This window comes from Gadus macrocephalus, chromosome 12 (genome assembly GCF_031168955.1).
Source record: "Gadus macrocephalus chromosome 12, ASM3116895v1".
NCBI lineage: Eukaryota > Metazoa > Chordata > Actinopteri > Gadiformes > Gadidae > Gadus > Gadus macrocephalus.
The window spans coordinates 17,115,372-17,139,373 of record NC_082393.1 but is presented as its reverse complement, the minus strand read 5'-3'; the positions used below and the strand labels follow the sequence as shown (position 1 = coordinate 17,139,373).

The following is a 24,002-nucleotide window of genomic DNA, read 5'->3' as shown; positions in this document are numbered from 1 at the left end:
TGTCTCTGTCACTCACCTCAGAAGAATACAATATTTTATTTATAGTATAGTATTTTATTCTGCATTTACCAAAATGCAATTTAATCCGTACTAAGTCAAGCCTCTATGTAATTTTAATGATTCTGTTCATCGTGAACGTTTCGGCTTGTGGTCTGATTAATGATCAAATGTGATGCTGCTTAGACTTTTTCTGTATTTTTCTACTGACATTTAAGGAAGATGAAAGGGACAGCAAATGCCTGTCTCCGGTCTTTCCATAAATTTGGAAGATGCAAATTTGTAGACTGACTTAGAAGGCTAAGCAGGGAATGTCATTCTGAACCCTTTCAAGTTTGGGGTGGTGAATTGATGATATGGGTAAGTCTAGCAGCCAAGATAGTTGCCAATACTAAAGTTTGATATGGAAAGTCCTTCAATGTTTCCTTTAGGTGTAGGTCATACATTTCATTGCTCCATTTGGCATTTTACAAAAATACAGACAAAAGACATCATCGCTTTTTTTTTCAGTAGCTATTAATTACATTATTTTACCAATTCAATCATGGCTGAAACAGGATTTTTTTTTAAAACAAAATGCAGTGAAATGATTAAAAGTAAGTCTCGAAGTTAAGTTTTTTTACATGTTGAATAATTAAAATGGCATTCTGTAAGATTTCCTTAAAAATATTTTTTGGTAAAACAAATGGCGATAAGCACTGCATGTGTGTGTTGGACCTCACTTCCCAGAGATCAAAACCAAGTCATCTGTATAACGTCATTTGGCAGTTGGATTGCTACCCTCCTCGGAACAACTGTGCACAGTTTGGGATTTTTTTTTGTTGCCACCCAGTTGGCCACATCGAAATAATGCAAATGCGAGGGCTTTCATCACTCAGCCATAGACTCCTTTTTCATTGTGTTACCTCAGTTGGCGATAGATAACAGACATGTTCTAATGTTCAAACCTTTGAGATAATTACTTTCAAATAAACCAAAGAAATATGTCCATAAATCCACAAAAGTTTAGAAGATGCCACATAGGTATCTTATGATAGCATTTAGTCTTCGAAAGATATTCATCTTCCAAAGGTATTTTAAAGATAAACACACAGAGAGACAAACACACTGAGCTACAAACAGAAACACACAGAAACACTAGCACACAGAGACACAATCACACAGCGATACAATCACACAGAGATACAATCACACGGACACAAACAAACACAGACATAAACACAAACACAAACACACAGACACAAACAAACACACAGAGACACTAACACAAAGAGACAAAACAACAGAGACATAAACACAGAGACACCAACACAAAGAGACAATAACACATATAGACACAAACACACAGAGACACAAGCTAACATGGAATTTAACACAAATAGACACAAACACACAGAGACACAAACACACAGATACATTAACACACAGTGACACTAACACAAATTGACACAAACACACAGAGACACTAACACATATCGACACAAACACACTAACACAGACACTCACACACAGAGACACAAACATACAGAGCCACTAACACACAAACACACAGAGACACAATCACACAGAGACACAGACACAGAGACACAAACACACAGTGACACAAACACACAAAGACACAATTACACAGAGACAATAACACAAAGAGACACAGAGACACAAACACACAGAAACACTCACACAAAAAGACACAAACACACAGACAACCAAACCCACACACAGACAGAGACAAAAACACACTAACACACTGGGCGTAACTTGCAATAAACCAATGAGAGTGCCATCTCCCATCCCCTTTAAGAGCCATGAGCGCATTTGAATCTGACAAGAAAATATTTTTACAGCACATTTGCAGTCTCCGATGAGACAGATGCATGACCACATGAATTTCAAACTTCAAATGGCTCAGTATGGCCAAATAATATGGCCTAATTCACACATGGAATAGCGTTTTCTTCTATTAGCGAGTCCACAAATAAATTTTGGCAAAGAAAACTTAACACACATATGTTATGCGGTAACTGTGGTTCTATTTAATGATATACGCATTGCATTAACCAACATCGTTTCTTACCAGCATTGTATGCATTATAGTTATCGACTTTTTTTCCCAATATGCATGTGTCCCCCCGTTAGTGTACATTGCCATGGACTGTATTATGCGTTACGTGTTAAGTTTGCTTGTGTTTAAACCGATGGACGCACACACACGCGCCCGCATTCATTAGTTATTTTACACATACAAACGCGCGCGCGCATTCATTCATTCTTTTTAACACTCACTCGCGGTAAAACAATGTTTGATCACGATCAAATACTCATCAATCCTAAAAGTAATGGGCTTGTACACGATGTCTGTGTCAAGAAAACATGTGTTTGCTGTACGGTGTTTGCGGATGCATTGATTTAAAAGTACAACTTATTATCGCTGTATCAGCTGTTCTTTCCCAAATCATTTACCAAGAATGTGTGGCTAGGTAGATGAGAGAAGCAAAGGGTATGCGCGAGGTGCACAAGCAACATTATGCATGCGCCCTTAAATTAGCATCTGAACAACGCGCCACTGACTTTAAACCAGGTATTTCCTGGTTTGTGGCGGAATTTGTTTCTGAAACTGCAAAATAGCACCAGGGAACGTTTGCGCCAGAACACGCCTCCTCCTTTCACCGAACCGCCCCTTGGGGCGCAAGATCATTCCCTAATTTACCGACTCGTGGCGGTGGAGGGAAAAGAACGCTATTCGCCAGTTGCAAACTAGCAACGACACATGCGTCAGTGTAGAAAGTCAATTGCGCTGGATGCAAGATAGGGCCCAGAGACAGTAACACAGAGACACAATCACACAAAGACACAATCACACAGAGACACCAACAAAAAGAGACACAGCGACACAATCACACAGAGACACTAACACACAGAGACACTAACACACAGAGACACTAACACACAGAGACACTAACACACAAAGACACAATCTCACAGAGACACTAACACAAAGAGACACAGAGACACAGACACAAAATCACACAGAGACACTAACACACAAAGACACAATCACACAGAGACACAAACACCATGAGACACAGAGACACAATCACACAGAGACACTAACACACCAACACAGAGACACAACACCACAGAGACACTAACACACAGAGACACAAACACACAGGGACAATAACACACAGAGACACAGAGACACTAACAGCGTACCTCCCGATCGAGACCCGCTGCGACGGAGATGATGTCGCCCGTCTTGTTGTTGATGGTAAACATGTTGGAGGAGGGGCTTTCAGGATTCTGGGACAGGATCTTGTATCGCAGCATCCCGTTGGCCGTCTTGGGATCATCTTTGTCTATAGAAGTCACTGTCATCACAAATGACCCTGTGGGAGTGACACACACACACACACACAAACACACACACACACAAACACACCCACACAAACACATTAATGTAAAAGATGAATAAAGTAAGACTAATGACTAGGTAAGATCAAGCTTTAGTGTTTGTGTGTGTGTGTCTTTGTGTGTCTGTGTGCGTGTGCGTGTGTGTGTGTGTGTGTGTGTGTGTGTGTGTGTGTGTGTGTGTGTGTGTGTGTGTGTGTGTGTGTGTCTGTGTGTGTGTGTGTGTGTGCGTGTTTGTGTGTGTCTGTGCTATTACCAGGTTTGGATCCCTCCGGTACAGAGCCGTTAAATATGGTATGGGTGAACTCTGGTCTGTTATCATTCATGTCGATAACGTTGATGACGATGTCGATGGGGTTCTCCACCTGGTTCCCGTTTAGGTCCACCGCATGAGCTCTTAGCTACACACACACACACACACACACACACACACACACACACACACACACACACACACACACACACACACACACACACACACACACACACACACACACACACACACACACATTTTAATGACATACAAAGCCATCCGGGTGCGTTCACATCATCATTAATATTTAGATTTCCTTTGAATTCAGTTAACATGTAATATTTTGTAATTCAGCTTTCTATTTCTCGCGTGGTTTAAACCAAGCCATTGGCAAATTAGGATACCACACCGTTGTCCTCTGAAATATTTCAGACAACAGCAACAGCAAATATGCAATTCTCTCTATCTGCCCGTCCCTAGAATGGGGACACTAACTGCTATACCTTGCTTTGAGATAGCAGTAAATAATGGTTTCCTTGCATAGGCAGAGAATCCCAGGTCCGGTTCTTTGCTCCCCACATCTGCAGGGCCAGCCGCATGCTATCAGTTGTTGCGCCTCTAGTTTGTGCTAACCAGCCCACCGTTATGTTCAAAGCCCAACACAACGGGGCGTCTGTTCACAACCTGGCTTTTTACACTACTTCTGTGCCTCTTTTTGTTGAACGTGTTTCCTAAACATCATAGATCCTAGCCTCAGCGTCTAGCGTCTTGCCTCTGGCGCAGACGACTCCTTCTGAAACATGAATATTCATCAGACGTGAGCCCCAGCTGCGCCTGAGATTCGCACTGTGCTCTCCCCCCCTGCTGTTCCCAAGATCAAACAGGAGTTCCTCTCCTCGGGGTGTCTGCGAGACTGGGTCGGAAAAAGCAGCTCAAAATACGTCTGTTAAATCTGTATTTACTGTGTGGCTGAAAGACAGACAGATAGACAGAAAGACAGACAGGCAATGTTCCCTCATTGGGGGCTTGGGCCTCACATGGAAGTTGGCGATGTGCTCCCTGTCCAGGGGCTTGGTGACGGAGAGCTGGCCAGAGATGGGGCTGATGATGTAGATGCCCGTGGGGGGCTGGTCGGCCCCGGGGCCCGTCACGCTGTAGCGCAGGAGACGGTTATTGTCCCGGTCCGAACGGATCTGCGGCACAGACGGGTAAACGATACGATCATGTATTCTTCCCCTTGCAACAGTGGGGGGAATACACCTCCCCCCCTCTCTCTTGCCGCTCTCCGCCCAGCGGAAGCCTCCGCCTCCAGGTGCCCTTCCCCGGGAGCGGAGAACGCCTGGGGAGGAGGTCAAGTGGAAGGAGTGAACAATGTGAAGGTGGACCTGGATGAGCTGAGATGGAGAGAGAGCAGTACTACATACTACAAAGTAAATCAACGGGCACAATGTCAACACAAACACGTACCAGTTGATGTGTACAAAAGTAGTCAAAAGCAAAAGAAGACCAATCACACAGATTGTGATTGGTCACAATCTGTGACACTAACACTGTTTGAGTTAGTGTCTCTGTGTTTACAAGCTGGTTTACACAAACTAACATGTGATAGCAGGGCCATTATTATTACCATTATGTTTATTATACCATTATAAGTACTAGTGGCATGGCGTCAGTAGTACTTATTATCCCCCCACTTTGTGTTCCAAACACTCTGCTCTCTTTGTGAAAGAGATGCATGGCAAAAACAACTTGTGTGTTTAGCTTTAGTCACGGGGCTCTCTCTTACTCTGACAAGCTCCTCTGGGAACTGTCCCCGGGAGTTCTCCGGCACGTTGATGGGCGGGATCACCCAGTCCCTCTTCACTCGCCTCACCACAGAGCCGTCGCCCCCGACAACCTGGCTGTGCCACGGAAACACAATCTCAGGCACCCGCCGGAACCCGGTTGCATCACCTGCAGTCTTCACCTGCGAAACGGAGGAAATATGCTTTAGGGGAGGCAGTTGTGCATGCTTGCACACACACACAAAACCAAACACAAAAAAACGCACAATTGGTCTCAATCCAATTACATTTCCCCTCCGTAGAGATTGCTCTTGATGCAATAAATGAAAATGCAAACACATTCAACACGGTGTAATCCAGTCGTCCCTACTCACTCCCCTTTAAGCGTAAAGGCATGGAAAAGGGAAAATGTCCTCCTTTATATGTTGTTGTATTCCCTGATGAATACACAACATTTACTATGGGTATACACCAGTGTTTAATACTTTATTCTGATTCTGGCTTTTAACAGTTTCAAATCATTGGGCTACAAATCCAACATTAAACCAACGGTGAAATAAAACTATCCATCAGATGTTTCCTTGGCAATGCACAAACAATATGCTGAAATTTCAGCTGTTTGAGTTGATAAAAACGACTAACTCTTAAAAAATAATATCTCATCAATCTTGCTAAAAAAATTATGGATTATCTGGCGCGTAGAGCGCGTACCATATAGGCTCAGTCCTAGAACGCAGTGACCTGGGTTCGAGTCCTGCCCGTGGTCATTTGCTGCATGTGCTCCACTCTATCTCCCATACCTTCCTCTCTATCTCACTCTATAATAAAGCATTAAAATGCAATAATAAATCTTTAAATAAAAAAATGATACGTTATAAAGGAGAGTAACTAATATCTCATCAATGTTGGTAAAAAACTTTACGTTATAGAGGAGAGTAACTAATATCTCATCAATGTTGGTAAAAAAAATGATACAGTGTAGAGGCGAGTAACTAATATATCATCAATGCTGGTAAAAAACTTTACGTTATAGAGGAGAGTAACTAATATCTCATCAATGTTGGTAAAAAAAATGATACAGTGTAGAGGCGAGTAACTGGGGTGCCCAACCAGTCGATCGCGGTCTACCAGTCGATCGCCGACAGATCCCAAGTCGATCGCGAGAGGTGAAGAATTTTTATTTATTTTTTTATATATTTTTTTAATAAAATACAATTTGCGCGGCACATATACGCGCGGTAGCGCATGCGCTGTCAACAGCAGTTGAAAGCCCCCCCCCGCTTGAAGGTAGGTTTGCTGGTAGATCTCGGGAGGTTGGCTACTTGAAAAGTAGATCTTGGGTCAAAAAAGGTTGGGCACCCCTGAACTAATATATCATCAATGCTGGTATAAAACGATACGGTACAGAAGGGAGTTACTAATATCTCATCAATGTTGGGAAAAAAACGATATGGTATAGAGGAGAGTAACTAATATCTCATCAATGTTGGTAGAAAAAACGATACGTTATAGTGGAGAGTAACTAATATCTCATCAATGTTGGTAAAAACGATACGGTATAGAGCAGGGATGGGCAACTGGCGGCCCGCGTCCTCACTCAGTGCGGCCCGCATCCTCACTCAGTCAGGCCCGCACATAAAAAAAGAAAAAAAAGAAAAAAGAATAATAATAATTGATCGAGTTACAGAAAACTCGGTCAAGAAAGATGAGAAGAATTCATAGAATTCGAAGGCAAACCCATGCGTCTAGTTTGCTTAGCGATATCAGTTTGCTAAGCGATATCAGTCATTAAAGATATCCACTTCAGTCGCCACTACAACTACTACAACTGCTTGTTGGGTTTGAGTTCAATGAGTTGTTGCACTTAATGTTGGGCCACTGTTTTTCAGTTTTTTGACTTCATTGAATGATGATGTATGTGAGCCCTTTGCACTGATAAAAATACTGACCATTGATGTGGCTGTTTGAGCATGGAAAACATGAAATTAATGTATGTTGGTTCAATTAACATAGGCAAGGCAAGGCAAGGCAACTTTATTTATATAGCACTTTTCATACACAAGGCAGACTCAAAGTGCTTCACATATAAACAGTGTCATACAATGAAATAAACATACCGTACATAGGTTATGATTCTGGATGATTTTTTAGGTAGTGGCCATCCCCAAAATGCACCAGAATACAGGAAATCATATCTACCAAATTCAAAATTGTCTAGCTTCTCTCAGCTCACGTTTAGTTGAAGTTTGCAGTCATGTGGCCCTCCGATGGTTATGATGAAAAATGTGGCCCTCTTTATCATGAAAGTTGCCCATCCCTGGTATAGAGGAAGGTAACTAATATCTCATCAATGCTGGTAAAAAACTATACGGTATGGAGACGAGTAACTAAGATCTCATCAATGTTGGTAAACCACTCTTGGCTTCACTAACCACGTGGTCATCTTTTTTGTTCGACATGGTTGTACATTTGAACGAGACCCCAGTCTGTGTTTATTCCTTACTTATGCTGGTGCCCAGCACACTGCCTTCTGACTAGGGTCAGCCATTTTATATTGTTCGAGTGATTTATTACTCCGGAATACTAAGTGTTGTGCATGGGTTGTTGGGTATGTTAAGATTGTCCTTCACCTCACCCAATCTGACCAGGGCTGCACCACTTCAAAATCTTGTAGTGTGGGGGGGAACCTCGAGGACAGCCAGGTACGCAGTATATTTATTGTCAAGGGGGAAAGACAATAGCCAATTGGGAGCCAAGGCTACCGGTAATCACACAGGATCATGGCGGCAAAAGCGTGGTTAGTCTTGTAAAAAGACCAAGCCTCACAAAAATCGGACCATTTATTAATGTATAAAAAAAACGTATGACTATTATAAGGTGGATACCAATGCCCCCCACTACCAATAAACCCGAATTGTGGTACTGCACCTAAAGGTGGCGCTATTTAAAAATAAATATGAACTAGCCTTATTTCTCCTTACTAGATTGACCTGGACTCAAAATTCTTTCATCATATTAATCTCTAAAATCAGATGCATCTTTTTCCCCCTGTTCTTCTGCTCTAAAAATGTTTAGAGCACAATTTCCCACAATTTCATAGAAAAGCCAAACGTCCACAATCTCAACCCATTTTGCCTATATGACCATTTTGTTATTGTATAACTACCATACGGCTATCATTAGGTGGATACCATTAACAGTGCACATTTTCAGTCCTGTACTCTTTTAAGAAAGCCCTTAATTATCTTGTGGCATTAAGGGGAACTTCTTCGTTAACCATTTTTCTTTCATAATTAACTCTGTTATATTTATATTTCTTCCGTTAGTGTTCTTGACTACAAGTGTTTAATTTCCCCAGAATTTCAAAGATTTTTCAGGTATATCCTTTGAAGAAAGCCCTTAATTCAGTTGAGAAATGTGTGCTTTGAGTTTTCTAGATGTTGTGTGCTTATCAATAGACATTTTGACCATGTGAATGAGGCTGCAGTTCAGGTTTATAAGAGGAACATCTTTCCTTAAATATGACAATTATATGTTGTATTTAAATATCTTTCATTAGTTTGTTCTTGACTTTTTATTTTGCTCGGACCCCGTTAATCTGCGCTTGCGGTTATATTTATAATTATAATAATAATAATAATAATTATTCTTATTATTATTATAACAATTGTATTATTATATGTTACGATATCTTGTGCAAAGCTAGCATAGAATGGCCACTTTCATCGTGGTTTAGCTTAAGTCATGCTTTTAAACAGGAGATTGCAATTCCGACTTGCGAGAATCGGGACCTGGGTGTTGGGCAATGAAATCGGACAGTGGGCCTAATTGTTATCTTACATAGGCTTAACCATCAAAAAAATCCATTCCTCTTCATCAATTGTTTGAAAAATGGCCAATTGTGTACCCTGCAGTATTGGCCACAGCTACAATAGGGTTTGAAACATTCTTTCACATGACCTTACCTCTTTCGTTCCCTTTTCTTGCAAGATGAAATGCACGTGCATCTTCCACACCTGCTTGGACTGCGTGTCTCGGGCGTACACCACCAACGGGGTGGTCTCCTCATCGGACAGGTGGAGGTGGCGTGCAGCGTAGAGGACACCGTCCACACTGACTCTGAAGTGCGACTGGTCCTTTGCTTCAAATACCACCCTGCTCTGACCACAGTCCCTGAAGCTCACTGGAACAGACACAGAATAGAGGCAGTCAGGCATGACCTGTTCAATGGAAACACATCTGCTCCTTTCCAAAGATAGACTTATTTTGTTGCACTTATTTTGTTGCACGTCTGCACACACACAAATAATTGCTATTCATCTCTGAACGCAAATGCTGTATAGGATACAGATATAATATTGTGTAAAACATACAAGTGTGTGTGTAAACACACTTGTATACTTGTGCAGCATACTGGAGAAGGACATTCAACGATATAGACATAACATAACTCATGTTTAGAGATGGATATGGAGTGCTTCAGGAGTCTGTGGCAGGCAAAGAATAATGTGTGAACAACCACTGACTGTTGTCAATGTGAGCCTGAGCCAGAGGTGCAGATTACCCCTTTTGTATGTGTTATGTGTTGCTATGTCTCTGAACTTACTATCTCGGTGGAAACTATCACGAAATCTATGGGAATTAATACTCCCAAAATGTTCACTACATGTTTAACTAGCACACATTCATTGGCTGAAAATGGCTGTGTTCTCATAGGGAACATGCAGGCATTCACACAGGCACAGGCACACACACACACACACACACACACACACACACACACACACACACACACACACACACACACACACACACACACACACACACACACACACACACACACACACAGACACACACACAGACACACACACAAATACACAAACACGATATAATGTGGGGGAACTGGGGCAGAAAACACTGTGAGGGTGGGAGAGAGGATAAGGCGACTAAACACTAATCATGTGTAGCAGGAGCTAGTGCAACCATTAATAACAGCCAAGCTAGGATCAATAAACTCAGGGTTATCGGGAAGTCATCAATTCCCTCTTACAGAAGGACATTTTGTAGACTCATTGTTGAAAAGAAAACACGAACATGGGAACACAAAATGTTGCATAAAACAATTCAGAGAATACAAAGATTCTTGCTTGTACATAAATAAACTTTGATGATTTGACCTTATTTATATGCATTCATCTATTTTCTGTTAACATATACATTTAGTGGAAATATGTTAATGAATTTGAATGCAATGGTATGTCGATAAATACATAATCTGTTTGGAGCATTTATTGATTTTCTATATTATTATTTTTTTTTTTTTCATATATTGATTTTGTGTGTTTCCCCTCAACTACAGTACAAATGTCATAAGGTCTACTGATGCCCAATATTACCATAATGCCATTATGCTAATGTATACAACGTTTTGTACTAAGTACATTTAAATATGGACCTATTTCAATTGCTATCAATAGCATGTACAATTAATAGGTCCAACCATTAGTTATGTGAAAGCAAAACAAGTGAAGTATGTGTAATTACTTCAACGGCGTAATGGAATGAACCGATGAATTTAATGGATAAGACCAAGCAGGCGTTTACAGTCAAGCTCTGAAGTAAACACAGTCAGAGATACAGTATGTGAGCCTGCAGAAATAAAACAATATTTGGCCACAACGTATTGGTGTTTAAGGCCTACACCAACCGAACACAACCCTTGAAGTAGATTCTCTTATTGTAGACTTTAAAGGACCTTTTCTTATTCTGTGTATATCACAATCAATGGATACATTGTTGCAAAGATTATAGGGGCTAATCTGCTGTTGGTCAACTAGTAGTGCAATGAGAAGACTGCAAGCTGTGATGATCAACACCATGTTCTTTATGCTAGAAAATAATAACGAAAAAATACATATTATTATTAACGCCAAACCATAGTTTCACTCTGCACTCAGTCAGACATGCGAGAATGAAGATGTAGGGCAGCCCAGAGTACATAACCCTTTGGCACACTCATAGCTTGCGCATGATACGTAACTCATGCAAGCACACAAATGATGCACTTCTTTAAGCACACATGTTCTACTTGACACAAAACTCTTGGGGGGGAGGGGGGTGCAGAAGTTGACGGCATGGCTGGAAGTTAAGTGTGCAAGAGAACTCAGTTAGCGTAAGAGACCACTCAGTGTCTCCTGAAGTCGTCGTGAAAGAAAGCCTTTTAATCATTGGTTATATTATGATCAAATATATTTAATGTTAATATATTGTCTATATATTCGTTTACTGTTAATAAATGTATCAACTAAAGTCTGTATCAGACAAGACCCTCTGCAGTTAAGTGAGCCGCGAGTAGCGACCCTTGGATTTTTCAACAACTGTTTATAAGAACAAACACGTTTGGAGGAAACATTAAGTACTTATATCTAAATAAAGTAAATAAACACTCATTCATTTATTTCTAAATAAAATAGATGATTTTTTTTTCTGTAGCCTATTTAAGAAGAAGAATAAATCCTTATACCTTAAAAATGTTGCTAATTGAATACTTACAACCCCTAATTTAAATATGGGGACATTGTGTGTGTAATTTTAAAGATTACAGGCAATTGTAGCAACAATATTGAAAATATGATGACATATAGACTCAATCCGGATTTTGGCGAGGGGTCACACTTCCAACATAATAGTCCTATTGTTTCCGCGGCTCATTTAACTCCAGTGTCTTGTCTGATACGGACAATACTTAATCCATAGGTCTATCTTCCAGGAACTATCCTAAACAACCTCCCATACAGGCATGACATTAAGTAGGTTGTCACGTCATGCATCCGTATGTTGATCCACAAAAGTTTCAGGTCTTACGGCCCCCCGCCCCCCCTACATGCACAGACAAAACAGGACTCAAGCAGTGGGTATTTGACTCAGCAACAAGGCTTAACTTGATTGAACAGTGGTGCTGCCCAAAGGCTTTGCGTTTTGCGTGTTCAAAGTAAACACAACATCTCGTTTACTTTTCTTCAATGAGAAAAGTAATATTTGTTGAGAACACATAATCATTGTAACTGCAAATCTGATGATTACCTCTCCAGTCTGTTAGCCTAAATTATCTTCAGTCCTTGATGATTTAATGTTTTCCATCTGTAAACTGTTTGTCAATAATGTGCTATCCTTGAGGACTGTAAAAGATTCTTGTGGTCGGCCGTTAAATAGTGCATACAAGTTCTCTGTTCAGGGCAGAGATGGAGAGTTAAATATGCGAAACATTCCTGTGGTTCGGTTGTTGTCTCGATTGTCAAAGTGCGTTGATGAAACACAAGAAAATGCTAGCCTATAGGCTGCCTATAAGCGGACATATTAGCCAGCAGCAGACACGTAAAAACAAGATTAACACATCTTTGAGAGGTAACCAATGACAAAACCAATGCTACAGCGAACTGGAACGGGACAGCAGGCCGATGATGGCTCATGAACAGCCACACTCGTGGAGACATGAAAACAACCATATGTTCTCTCACTTGAGTTGAAAGTGAGGATGGTTGAAACCTTGAAATTGCACGCCATTATTTTTCTTCATAGAGTTCTTGCGTTGCCGTCGGCCGTTGGCGAACACATTATGCTATTGGTGTTCAGTTCGTTTATTTTTACCAAAAACTCAGCCAATCTACATGTGTAATGAGATCACAAGCGGTAATCATTTGATTACATCACCCAAAAAAAGGGGTTCTAATGTCATATATTTCCCAAGTATTAGAAATGATTCTGGAAAAGGCCACCTCTCCATTAACAATACTGTCATTCGCTCTCATTTCAAATTCATAATCATATTTTATAATCATATCCAATATGAAACGTAACATTCGGCTTTTGACATCCAATCTTTTTCAGCCCACACTGCCATACACACACACACACACACACACACACACACACACACACACACACACACACACACACACACACACACACACACACACACACACACACACACACACACACACACACACACACACACCTATCTCCTTTCTTGGTCCCATCTTTCTGCACCATCTCTTACTTTTGCTCAAAATTGGCTTTAATATCCTGCTGTTTTTCTCCGATGTTTGGCACATGATCCTGGCTCACAGACTTGGAACTCCTCTCTACAGACCTTCCCTGATATGAGGCCAGGGCTAGGATAATGTCATGTGATAGGGAGCATTCTCAACAGTTATGCTGTATGCTTCCAAGCATTGGCGCAGTACACAAAAGAAGAAGTACTGTCTCCACTCCTTAGAAATCTCAGCAAAACAAAGAATGTATAATATCTGGCTAGTAATATCTCAGACATCAAACTTAAATACTGCCAGTAGTCTGAGTTTATGCCAAAGATCTTTTATGAATTACCCCGTCTTGAACGCATTCCACCGTTGCTTAAGCTGGTCAGGTAATATTGGAGAGTCTTGTAAATCTAGTGGACAACGGTAGATGTCAATCAAGCTTTATGAGCGTAGAAAAACCGAACGTAGAAATGAAAGCCATGGTAATGTCAAAGAGCTGTGCTAAAGGAAGAATGATTAATGAATACTAATGATAATATGGATAGGCAGCATGGGAAATACTATGATTATATTTAACAGAAATATTTCTTCTTTACTTTCTGTATTAATATATATTTTAACACATTTGCCATAGATACCAATCCTTAATTTGACCATTATAATTGTTGTAGTTTTATGTACTTATAGGATATCACGTTCACTACTCCATCAAAATACATCAGACCTTCTTCCAAATAATTTCGCCTATATTCCATATGTAAATGCATTGGAACGTAATAAACAAAGCACACCTTTCAATTCCAAAGTTTAAGAATAACCTTATACTGGAAATCAGTTCTGGGAAACCATTCTGCCCTCTAGACTTGTCACAGGTGATACACAAGAGACACTATTTAGGGCTGCCAACTGCACAACTGACAAGCTGAATATCAATAAGGCTCGATCTATCATTCTCACCACACTGTATTAAATTGAAGAGAGACAGCGAGAGAGACTGACACACGCACTCCCACACACACACACACACACATCCACACCCACACAGGAAGACAGAGACAGAGAGAGAGAGCAAAAGAGAGAGAGAGAGAGAGAGAGAGAGAGAGAGAGAGAGAGAGAGAGAGAGAGAGAGAGAGAGAGAGAGAGAGAGAGAGAGAGAGAGAGAGAGAGGGGTGTGATAGGACAGAGGAATCACTGCCAACATGAGATATATAAAGTGAGACTCTGAAAGCCCATAGGGACTTGTGTGTGTGTGCATGTGCACGTGTGTGTGCGTATGCATGTTTACATATGAGAGCACACACAAGCACACACTGGCGCTCGCAAACACACACACACACACACACACACACACACACACACACACACACACACACACACACACACACACACACACACACACACACACACACACACAGAGGAGCAGGAGGAGGACCTTAATCGAACGTTTTTTAGAGCTGATATTTGTACCAGGCTTTAATGTACAGCGTATGTTGATCTTAAATAAATGGTGAATTTTGTTATAACACTGCTATGCACATATTTGTCCTTGTGTTAGGTTAAAAAACTGCAGCAGATGTTTAAGACCACAGCTCCCAGCTACAGTAAACCTATAGTCAGGTTTACTGTAGTCACTATAATCAGGAGCCCGATTAGGCTCTGATAGGGCCCCCACCCAAACAGGGATTTGTCCTCATTAGTTGTACGGCCCCATTAACAAAAAAGCAGCAACAGTGTCTGAGATGGCCAATCATTGAACACTTACATCTGACATCAGATCTCGTTCATGGGACACATGACACAACTTTGGATAAGTGCATAGTTTATCACAAAGGATGGCTTCCTTGGGTCAGCCGATGTTAACGCTGAATTTCATACATTGTATTTTGCAGGTGACTTCGGCGTTCAAAATAATTAAGATGACATTTTATCGTTGAATAATTAATTTAGAATTTTTTTACATTGATGATTTATTGAAGATTTTAAGAGTTAAATTCAGAATCAGAATCAACGCTGGGAATCCGTCCTTTTATCACAGAGGATTTTTTGATGATATAGGTTGCAGAGTTATGACGTTAAAACCAATACGTGACATGAGGGGAGCTGGACGTGGCTGAGCTTGAGGAGGGATTGCACATATATTATGTTCTATGAATACATTAAGAATGGAATTATGGCGGTGCTATTGTGACAAGGGCTCATATTTAATCGTGTAAGAGCTACTGTGTGGCCCTTCCCCAGGGAGCAGGAAGAACAACGACGTCCCACTTTCAATGGAATGGATGGATGCATGGGATACACACACACAGCCTGATGCAAACCCGCGCAGACACATCCTGATGTTAACACGTGCACTTAGCGACAAACACAGACACACACATCATGAATCAAACACATGCAAGTGCAGACACCCCCCCCCCACACACACACACACCCTTCCAGATGCAGAACGTTATGCAATGAATGTCTTTGATTGGTTCAAATGAGTGCCCCCATATGATGCCTCTGTTCATAAAACTGCATGATGTGTGCATTTCACAAATGAGAAAGGAAATGAATACTAGAATGTGATAACTTGCAAGGAAAGAGTTCCGTGTTTGTATTTGCATATTTTGCATGTCTTGATTTGTTTGTTTGTGTGCGTCTGTACAATGAACGACATAAGCCAAGACAAGCACAGTCTATATGCAATGAAATTAAAACAAAGAATGGAAGACAATAGAAATGCCTTCGTTCCTCAAAATAATCACAGCTGTTCTTTGAAGCTTCAGCAATCTTCCCGCGGGAGAGAGTGTCGATGTGTATCTGTTTGTATGAGACATTGTGACAGCCGAGCCTTACTTCATAAAGTCTGTTTAGGGGCTCAGTCAAAGGCAAAATTCTTATTTCCACTTTCTACGCAGGTGTCTGAATGTATAAAATAAAATCCCACGGCGGTGAGAAGGAGCGTACTGGTTTGCATCTGTCACACTACCGCTTTCCCTGCAGGATTCCCATTATATATATTGGGAATCCTGCAGGGAAAGCACACTACAACATTCTCACCACCCGTGGCTTTGTATACATACAAAACCACGGGCGGCGATGATGTTGTAGTGCGATGTTGCGAGTTTGCGAAAAGGATGATAAAAGTGTGAATTTGGGTGACAATTTATTTAGGTTATTTAGGTCTACGTGTTGCTCAAACGTAATCTGTAGTTTAAAAAAAACTTCACTATGATGACATAATCATAAATAAGTTAAGTGTTTAGTGACTTCAGCTGACAATAGCATTGTAGTGCAGTAATGCACTTCTTGGCCTCGCGCATGAAATCAGACCAATGTTCGGCTCAGAACTAACGGTTACGCTGCTCCGGTTACTTCTGCCATTCAACTTGTTTCATTTAGTTGGTCAAGCCAGAGCGTAGACTTCCAAATGATAAAAAAAAAATTCTGTAAATTTGAACCATTATTTTAAGCGCACCGGTTAGGAAAAATTGCGCTTCTTCTTCTTCTTCTTCCAATGCTTCATGAAATCTTCTGCCATTCCTCCTCACCACTCAACAAAATGCTAACCCTCTATATGCATACCAGGCAATTGGGGGGTGTAAGAAGCCATTTATGATGGGCATGGTCAGAAAACTCCTAGCCTGGCACCGCCTACCTACCTACTTCCGCTCAATTTTCATTTTACTTCAGTACTAGGTCTGGGTCTGCTTAATGTAAATGCGTTCAATGTAAACCAGATTTCTGGCGGTCAAATCAGCGAACAGAGGGAGTGGCTGAGAACGATGACGTCTAGGTCGCGTGCCAGTTTCAGTTGTAGTCAGAGGAAGACAATGGAGAAGGATATGAGAGAAGCTATTCGGTCTGTTGTGGCATCGGTGCCGAAAATCGATCAATTAAAGCCGGAGCAAGAACAAGCTTTGCAGAGTTTTGTTGGTGGCAATGATGTTGTGGCGCTTCACCCCACCGGGTTCGAGAAAAGTTAGATTTTCCAGCTGGCTCCGTTAGTGGTGAAGGAGCCGGTCCCATCGCATGACATACGTCACGACCAAACGCTATGCGATTGGTTATGGCAGATCGAGAGTGGCACTGGGCAGATCCAATCATTTTAAAACTTCTACAGACACCCGCCTCCAAGTGAGTGAACGAAAACTCCTGCACCAAACACAATTTCAGGCAGATTGAGATTGAGAGGAAACAACCCAGAGTCCCAGACGTACGGGGGGGGGGGGGGGGGGGGCTTCGCATCTACACAGATTTGTACACAGAGTTGAAGTAATGTATCCCCTGGTATGAGTGAAAAAATTAATGTGTACAAGGGACACATTTATTAATCAGGTTGTCTTTAATGTGAACAAGAACAAGCCCGACAGAATGCAATTAAAAAGTGTTTTTCTTATAATAACATTGTGCTTTAATGGCCCACTATTCAGAATCGGCCATTTCTTCGCTGTTTTCTTGGTTTGCGCATGCACTTTTCTCTACACAGCGCCCCCTACAGCTTCGTAGTAGATATTTTACAACACTGTCGTAACAACTCTTTCACGATCCCTCCCCATGCACTTATACACCAGCCATGTGCATTTGTTTTCAAAGAAGCCGGCGAATGCGTGGAGCCATGTCCGAAGTAGATGTTCATAAAGTGTAGACAAGGTTATACATTTTTTAAATGGTGTATTTGTATTGCAATAAACATAAATCCATCCTTTTTTATAGTTGACGGGGAGAATTTATCAGTGTAAGAGTGTTGGCCAATTTAATAATCTAAATAAACAAGAACCTGGATTCGGGGATTCAGCCTGTATCTGAGGGACGAGACAGACGAACAGCAAAACACCCATGGAAACAAAGGTGTTCCCATTGTTGCAACCAAGCAAGCTAGAAATATACAGGGCTCACAACAAAACGGTTGAGAAAACACATTTTTACAGAGGGTACTTTCAATTTCAAAAGCAACACGGCCAAGTCGGCGTCTGATTTGCAGTCTTCTTTTTCTTTCAGTTCACGCTATTCCTGAAAAGCTCGCCAAACGTTTACTCGTGTCTGGCCTCTCTGTCGGTCAGTCTCCCTTTTCTCTTCTTCTGTTCCTCCGACATTGGGTTTCTCTGTCTCTTTTTAGTCGGCTGATCTATGATGAATGTAACAATCCCTTAGTTACTTGTGTTTATATCGAGCCGGTTCCGTGTTTGGGGGTCTGTGACGTAAAGCAATTCGTTACTTTGCGAGACTCCAGCGAGAGTGGGCGGCGGGTCGCCGGCAGAAACTTCCCTTTCTCCGCCAAGATGTGCGAGGGGGAGTCGAAACAACGACCAATCGAACAAAAATGCATAATAGCACCATCGCAATGACTCTTAACCTGTTATATTAAGGTAAATCAAGTCAAAAAAGTTGCATAGTTCCCCTTTCACTCATGTCTGGTCTCTTTTCTGGTCCAACTTCTTTTTATTCTTTTTTTGTTCCACAGACAGTCGCCTCTTGGGTCCCTTATCAGTCGTTTGATCCATGATGAATGCAACAATTGCCTCGCAACTGGCTGTTTACATCTAGCAGGTGCCATGTTTGGGGTGTGACTGTGCCGTAAAGCATTTTCGAAACTACAATCTGACTACATTTTCGAGGCGCGATTGGATACTTCCGCTGCGTCACATCCGGATTGTGTCGGTCCGAACAGAGCAAGTTGCATATTCGCTTTTTCCTTGGAGAAGCGACTTGGGGCAATGAAACACCCGTCAAAAGACCCAGAAATGGTTCTAGAATGATCAGAACGACTCTCAACCTGCATAATTAAGGTTATTTTGGCTACAATTGTTGCATAGTGGGCCTTTAAGGCTAACGAGATTGATATATAGTGCCCCATTTCAAGGAAAAAAAACGATAGCATGATGGGGCGAAACACCAAACTAAATAACGCAAAGCCAGCTGAATGAGAATGTGACAGCCTGCCTGTGTGTCTGTAAGATTCTATTAGCATATCTCTCTGTTCCTCTGCCTGGCGGCTTATTCAGGACGGAAAGAAGGGACTCGTCAGGATGCCATCAGTAGGTCTCAATAAATTCCTGTCTCCTCCATCTCTCTCTTCCTTCATCTCTCTCTCTCTGTCTGTCTGTCATTCTACCTATTTTATTTGTATCACTATTTCTCTCACCTAGTTGATTTAACATCCCATGGTTTGTCTCACGTGCTCTCTCTCTCGTTATCCATGTGCATCAGTTAGAATTTGTTTTATTTTTTGAGTTTCCCACAGTGCACATGATGATGATGTAAACGCACAATAATACAGATTGAAACTGACAATGCAGATGGTGAAGACATGCAGACAGAGAGTGTTTAAACAGGGAAAGCAACATTCAAATAAAGTAGAGCTAAATTATTTGGTTAGAGGATGTTACTAGTCACCAACTTGACCTTTTATTATCTACATATGACTTTTTTCTTTGTACATCTGTTGGTAGTTGTTTCCAGAGGTGGGAAGCGTCTACTGAAAAGGTGGTCTAACTGAAGGTATGCTTACTTACTGGAACAAGGCAGTCCAGTCTTGTGGATTAATAAATACAGAGAGTGGATGAGGAGACAAGCCATGAAGTATCTTACACATAAGCCCTGCATCTGCATATTCAATTGATGTTCCTTGCTTAAAATAGGATATTTACGTGGTGGCTCTTCGGCTTTTGTTCAGGCACCTTGAGGGCCTGTTAGATCAAGATTTGTAGTTTGGTGACTTCAGTCACTCGTGAAACATTGAAAGTGTTTCTCTTCCGATTGAGGTGCAAGTATGAATCACCAAGCAACTTTGTAACTTGGAGCATCACTTTGGTGAGAAGGTGAGCAGCCTGGTCTGTGTTCCCAGCGAGCATGTATTTTACACCCGTTTTGTTTATAATATATCAACATAACAGGAGGAGTCCAAGGGTTACTCCCTGTGGCACAACCCCATCATGGCTTAGGCTGGATGAAGTCTCACTCTGAAATCTGTATGATTTCATCCAACTCAATGCGTCAGGGGAGAAATTGAACTTGGAAAGTTATGCGATAAGCACCTCATGGTTGACAGTATCAGAGGCTTTCATTAGGTCTAACAAGACAGCCCCAACTGAAGAAACTGTTGGCAGTTTCTGTTGAATGGTGATATTGGGTGTGTGTTTAGTTGATGACAGCCTCAGCCCCACAGGTTTAAGCAGCCTCACCTGGCCCGAGGCAGGTTAATTGGACTGTGGGGCTAATTGAGGCATGTAACAAATAAACGTCAGGAGAATGCGAGTTGTGCCGTTTGAAAAGACAGATGGAGACAGCCCTCAATCTGATATAGCTTAGTGAAGACGGGCTCTGTCCTTTCAGCACAATATATTATTATGGGGTTTCCCATTTTAATCCAAGTGTGAAATAGTGTAGCGAATGGCAATTTGTGGATGAGGTGGATTATGATAAAGTGCATTATTTAAGACCCTTTGGAGATGTTAGTATTTGCGGTTGTTTCCCTGTTCGATAACTAAAAGTTGGCTATGACTTCCTCGGGGTATTCAAAACAAAACTTTTCGATACACCTGCAGACCATTATGTTATCCAAAGCAGTTATGCAGCACTGCAGGTAGACATTGGCTTTAGCGCTGACTGCTATTGAGATGAATAATCAATACATATAACAGATGGCGATAATTATAAGTCACTAAATGTAATGAGACGACTCTGTGTTGAGGAACATAAATAGGCTCATATATAGTGTCCTTGGTGACTTTTACCAAGATGGGAATAGTTTCATATGTAAACAATACCATTCAGCTCTATCATTATTCTTTTTTATAATAATCATGTGGCATAGTCAAGGTGTACTCAATATGCAAGGTGACGTTTTGTGGGCGTATAAATATTGACATTATCCCATTCGATGTCCCATTCCCTAATCTCAATTTTACGCTCTCTCTCAGAAAAGGACGAATAATTCATCGCGTGTTTTCCATTCTGATGATGGGCACCATTATCCCTAGTATATAATTTGGATATTCAAACAAACTGTAAGCTTACCTTCTCCCTACGGTTTCGTAAATATGCGAAGACATATAAAAAAATACTTTGTATTTTTATTAAAAAAGAAGCCGAATACTTGAATATTGAAGCCTATTATTAATGATATACATAAATAAATTAACAAATAATGATTTAATAAATTATATTATATTATGCATTTATCTGACGACAGAATATTTAGAGCACATTCATTTTTCACAAGGGCCATTAATTTGATCATAATCAATTCTAATATTAAAATCTAAATTAATGCAGTTGAGTGATGTATAACTTTTCTTATTTCTTTAATGTAATATATTAATTTATTTAAAGGTACTGAGGATATAAGAGAGTTAAAGATATCAGAAGATTAGCATAATATATATTGAAAAATTACACACAGCAATTCCATTGCCGATTTAGAAATTGAATATCATTTCAATTTCAATTTAACTAACTCTAGCTCTGACTTTGCTTGGACCACGGCTATTAATTGCCTTTGTTACCTTTGCATGTTTTGGTCTTCAGTGTTTGACAGGGACGCGTGAAGGCGAAGAAGGGTGAGGCTTCGCTCGCTATCATTCAATCGCTATCCTTTCTGACAAACATAGAAAAAAAGAAATTGTCGAATGAATCCACTCCACCCTGAAAATACCAATATGTCGCCAATATACCTCTCCAGAGGGAGGGCTGACCCTCACACACCCACGTGTGCACAAACCCACAGACGCACACACACACGCAATCACACACACACACACACAGATGCTGACCTGGTCGTACATCGGGCAGATGGCTCAGTCGCTTGTGTTTCCAATATGTCAGGCCTAATGCCGAGAATTAGCATGTGAAGACAGCCAATGGCTGATGATGGATGTGTTGCTCAAGTAGCACTCGGAGAGACACAGCGGATAAATCACAGTCAAGAAGGACAACATTTACAGACTCAAACTGGCCGCAACCTGGTTACACATGTCCCCTGTCTTTGCAATGCTTTAATGTTTTAGTGTTATTTCGCAATGCCCTCTACTCTATCTCAACAGTACAATAAAACGATACCCAGAACACAAAACGCAGGTTGTACAGTAAATGTTATTAGTTCATACAATAAGCCTTGGCAATTCAACAGCACTTGCTCAAATCAACCATCATTAAGCGTACACTTTTATGAAGTAAAGGTGAGCTTTACTAGATTATTTGCATTACCAAACACTCTTTAATATAAGAAAGGCTTGACACAGAAAGGATACGGATGGGATGAGGAGTTCAAGTGTGAGACAGAAAGAACAAAGAGAGGAGAAACAATTGACCATGGTGTGTTTGTGTTTCTGTGTTTGTGTGACGAGGAAAACACATGTGATCTGGGATCAGAAAGCCAATGAGCCCCACTGAACATCAGCACCTTTTCCTAAGTGATGACTTGAGCTGGTTGGGCTGAACCTGAGACAATTGGCACCGCCAATCATCAGCCTCTGCAGACGTGTGGCACACACACACACACACACATGACGCACACAAACACACATACACGCATGCACACAAACACACACGTGCACACTGTATCTGTCTAGCAGGTCCTCTTCACAAGGTTGCTTAGTGTTAATGAACACATCTTCTCACATCATGTCAGACACATTCCAGAAAGATCCGAAAACATACCTTCTGGTGTTCACCACAGAAATAGTCACAGTGCAGACGACGTATTTGAGCTCTGACCATGCAGTAATCACAGTTATCTATGGGCAATGTACTGATGGTTTATTCTAAATGAGTCTGCCTAGAGTTGTTGCTCATCTCCCACTACACTCAACCTTAACCTAAACACCACCTCTAATCCATTCCAAACCACATAGCTGAACCTAACAATCTCTAAAAGATCATACACGCCATGCAACTCGTGAGCTCCTCTACATGTTGCTACGAGAATCGGCTTCCCTTTGTGTTTTGCCTACCAGCAGAGCCTTAGCCTCTTGCTTTATGTTGGCCAACTATATTTAGAGCTATAGTTAGGCTTTTTTTGGCTTTAATGAGAGACTATGGATTTTTTAATTACGCTCTATAAATTTACGAATGTAAATTAAAGTTTTACGTAATCACATGAGTAAGTGTATGTTTGTGGTAGTCATTTTGACATGGTTGGAGTCTGGAGATATGCGGATGGTTAAAGTTTGGGTATGCAACTCTGTGTGCATGTCAATAATCTCAAAAGACTTTAAGATGAGTGGAGCAAATTTTCTCACACACTAATGAGGTGGAAGATTAAACAAACAATATGAATAGAGGAAAGGCAGACGCAAGACAAACACATAGAGCACCAATAGCATAAATGCTACCCATAGCCTAAATGCTACTACAAAGCAATACGAAGACTGGCAGGCAAGTGTGTTGCAAGCACTAGGTGTGTGTGCATTCTGTTTTAAACGAATAACAACGTTTAGGATGACGGCAAACAATAACGTGCTGCAGTATGAGGGATAGTGCTTGACATGATGACATTTTGTGTTGTTACTCTGAAAAGCATGTCTTTGAGGCATCAAC

General features: G+C 41.1%; 1 protein-coding gene across 1 annotated transcript in view; it reads right to left on the bottom strand.

The window, feature by feature from the left end:
* Positions 1-24,002, bottom strand: part of LOC132468475 (cadherin-2-like) — an 87,945-nt gene that overhangs the window by 50,861 nt on the left and 13,082 nt on the right. Inside the window, exons 3-7 of the mRNA XM_060066197.1 lie at positions 9,408-9,625; positions 5,445-5,624; positions 4,696-4,851; positions 3,662-3,806; positions 3,211-3,383 (exon numbers count right to left, since the gene is read on the bottom strand). Coding sequence (XP_059922180.1) covers positions 3,211-3,383; positions 3,662-3,806; positions 4,696-4,851; positions 5,445-5,624; positions 9,408-9,625 — 872 coding nt within the window. The remainder of the gene's footprint in view (positions 1-3,210; positions 3,384-3,661; positions 3,807-4,695; positions 4,852-5,444; positions 5,625-9,407; positions 9,626-24,002) is intronic.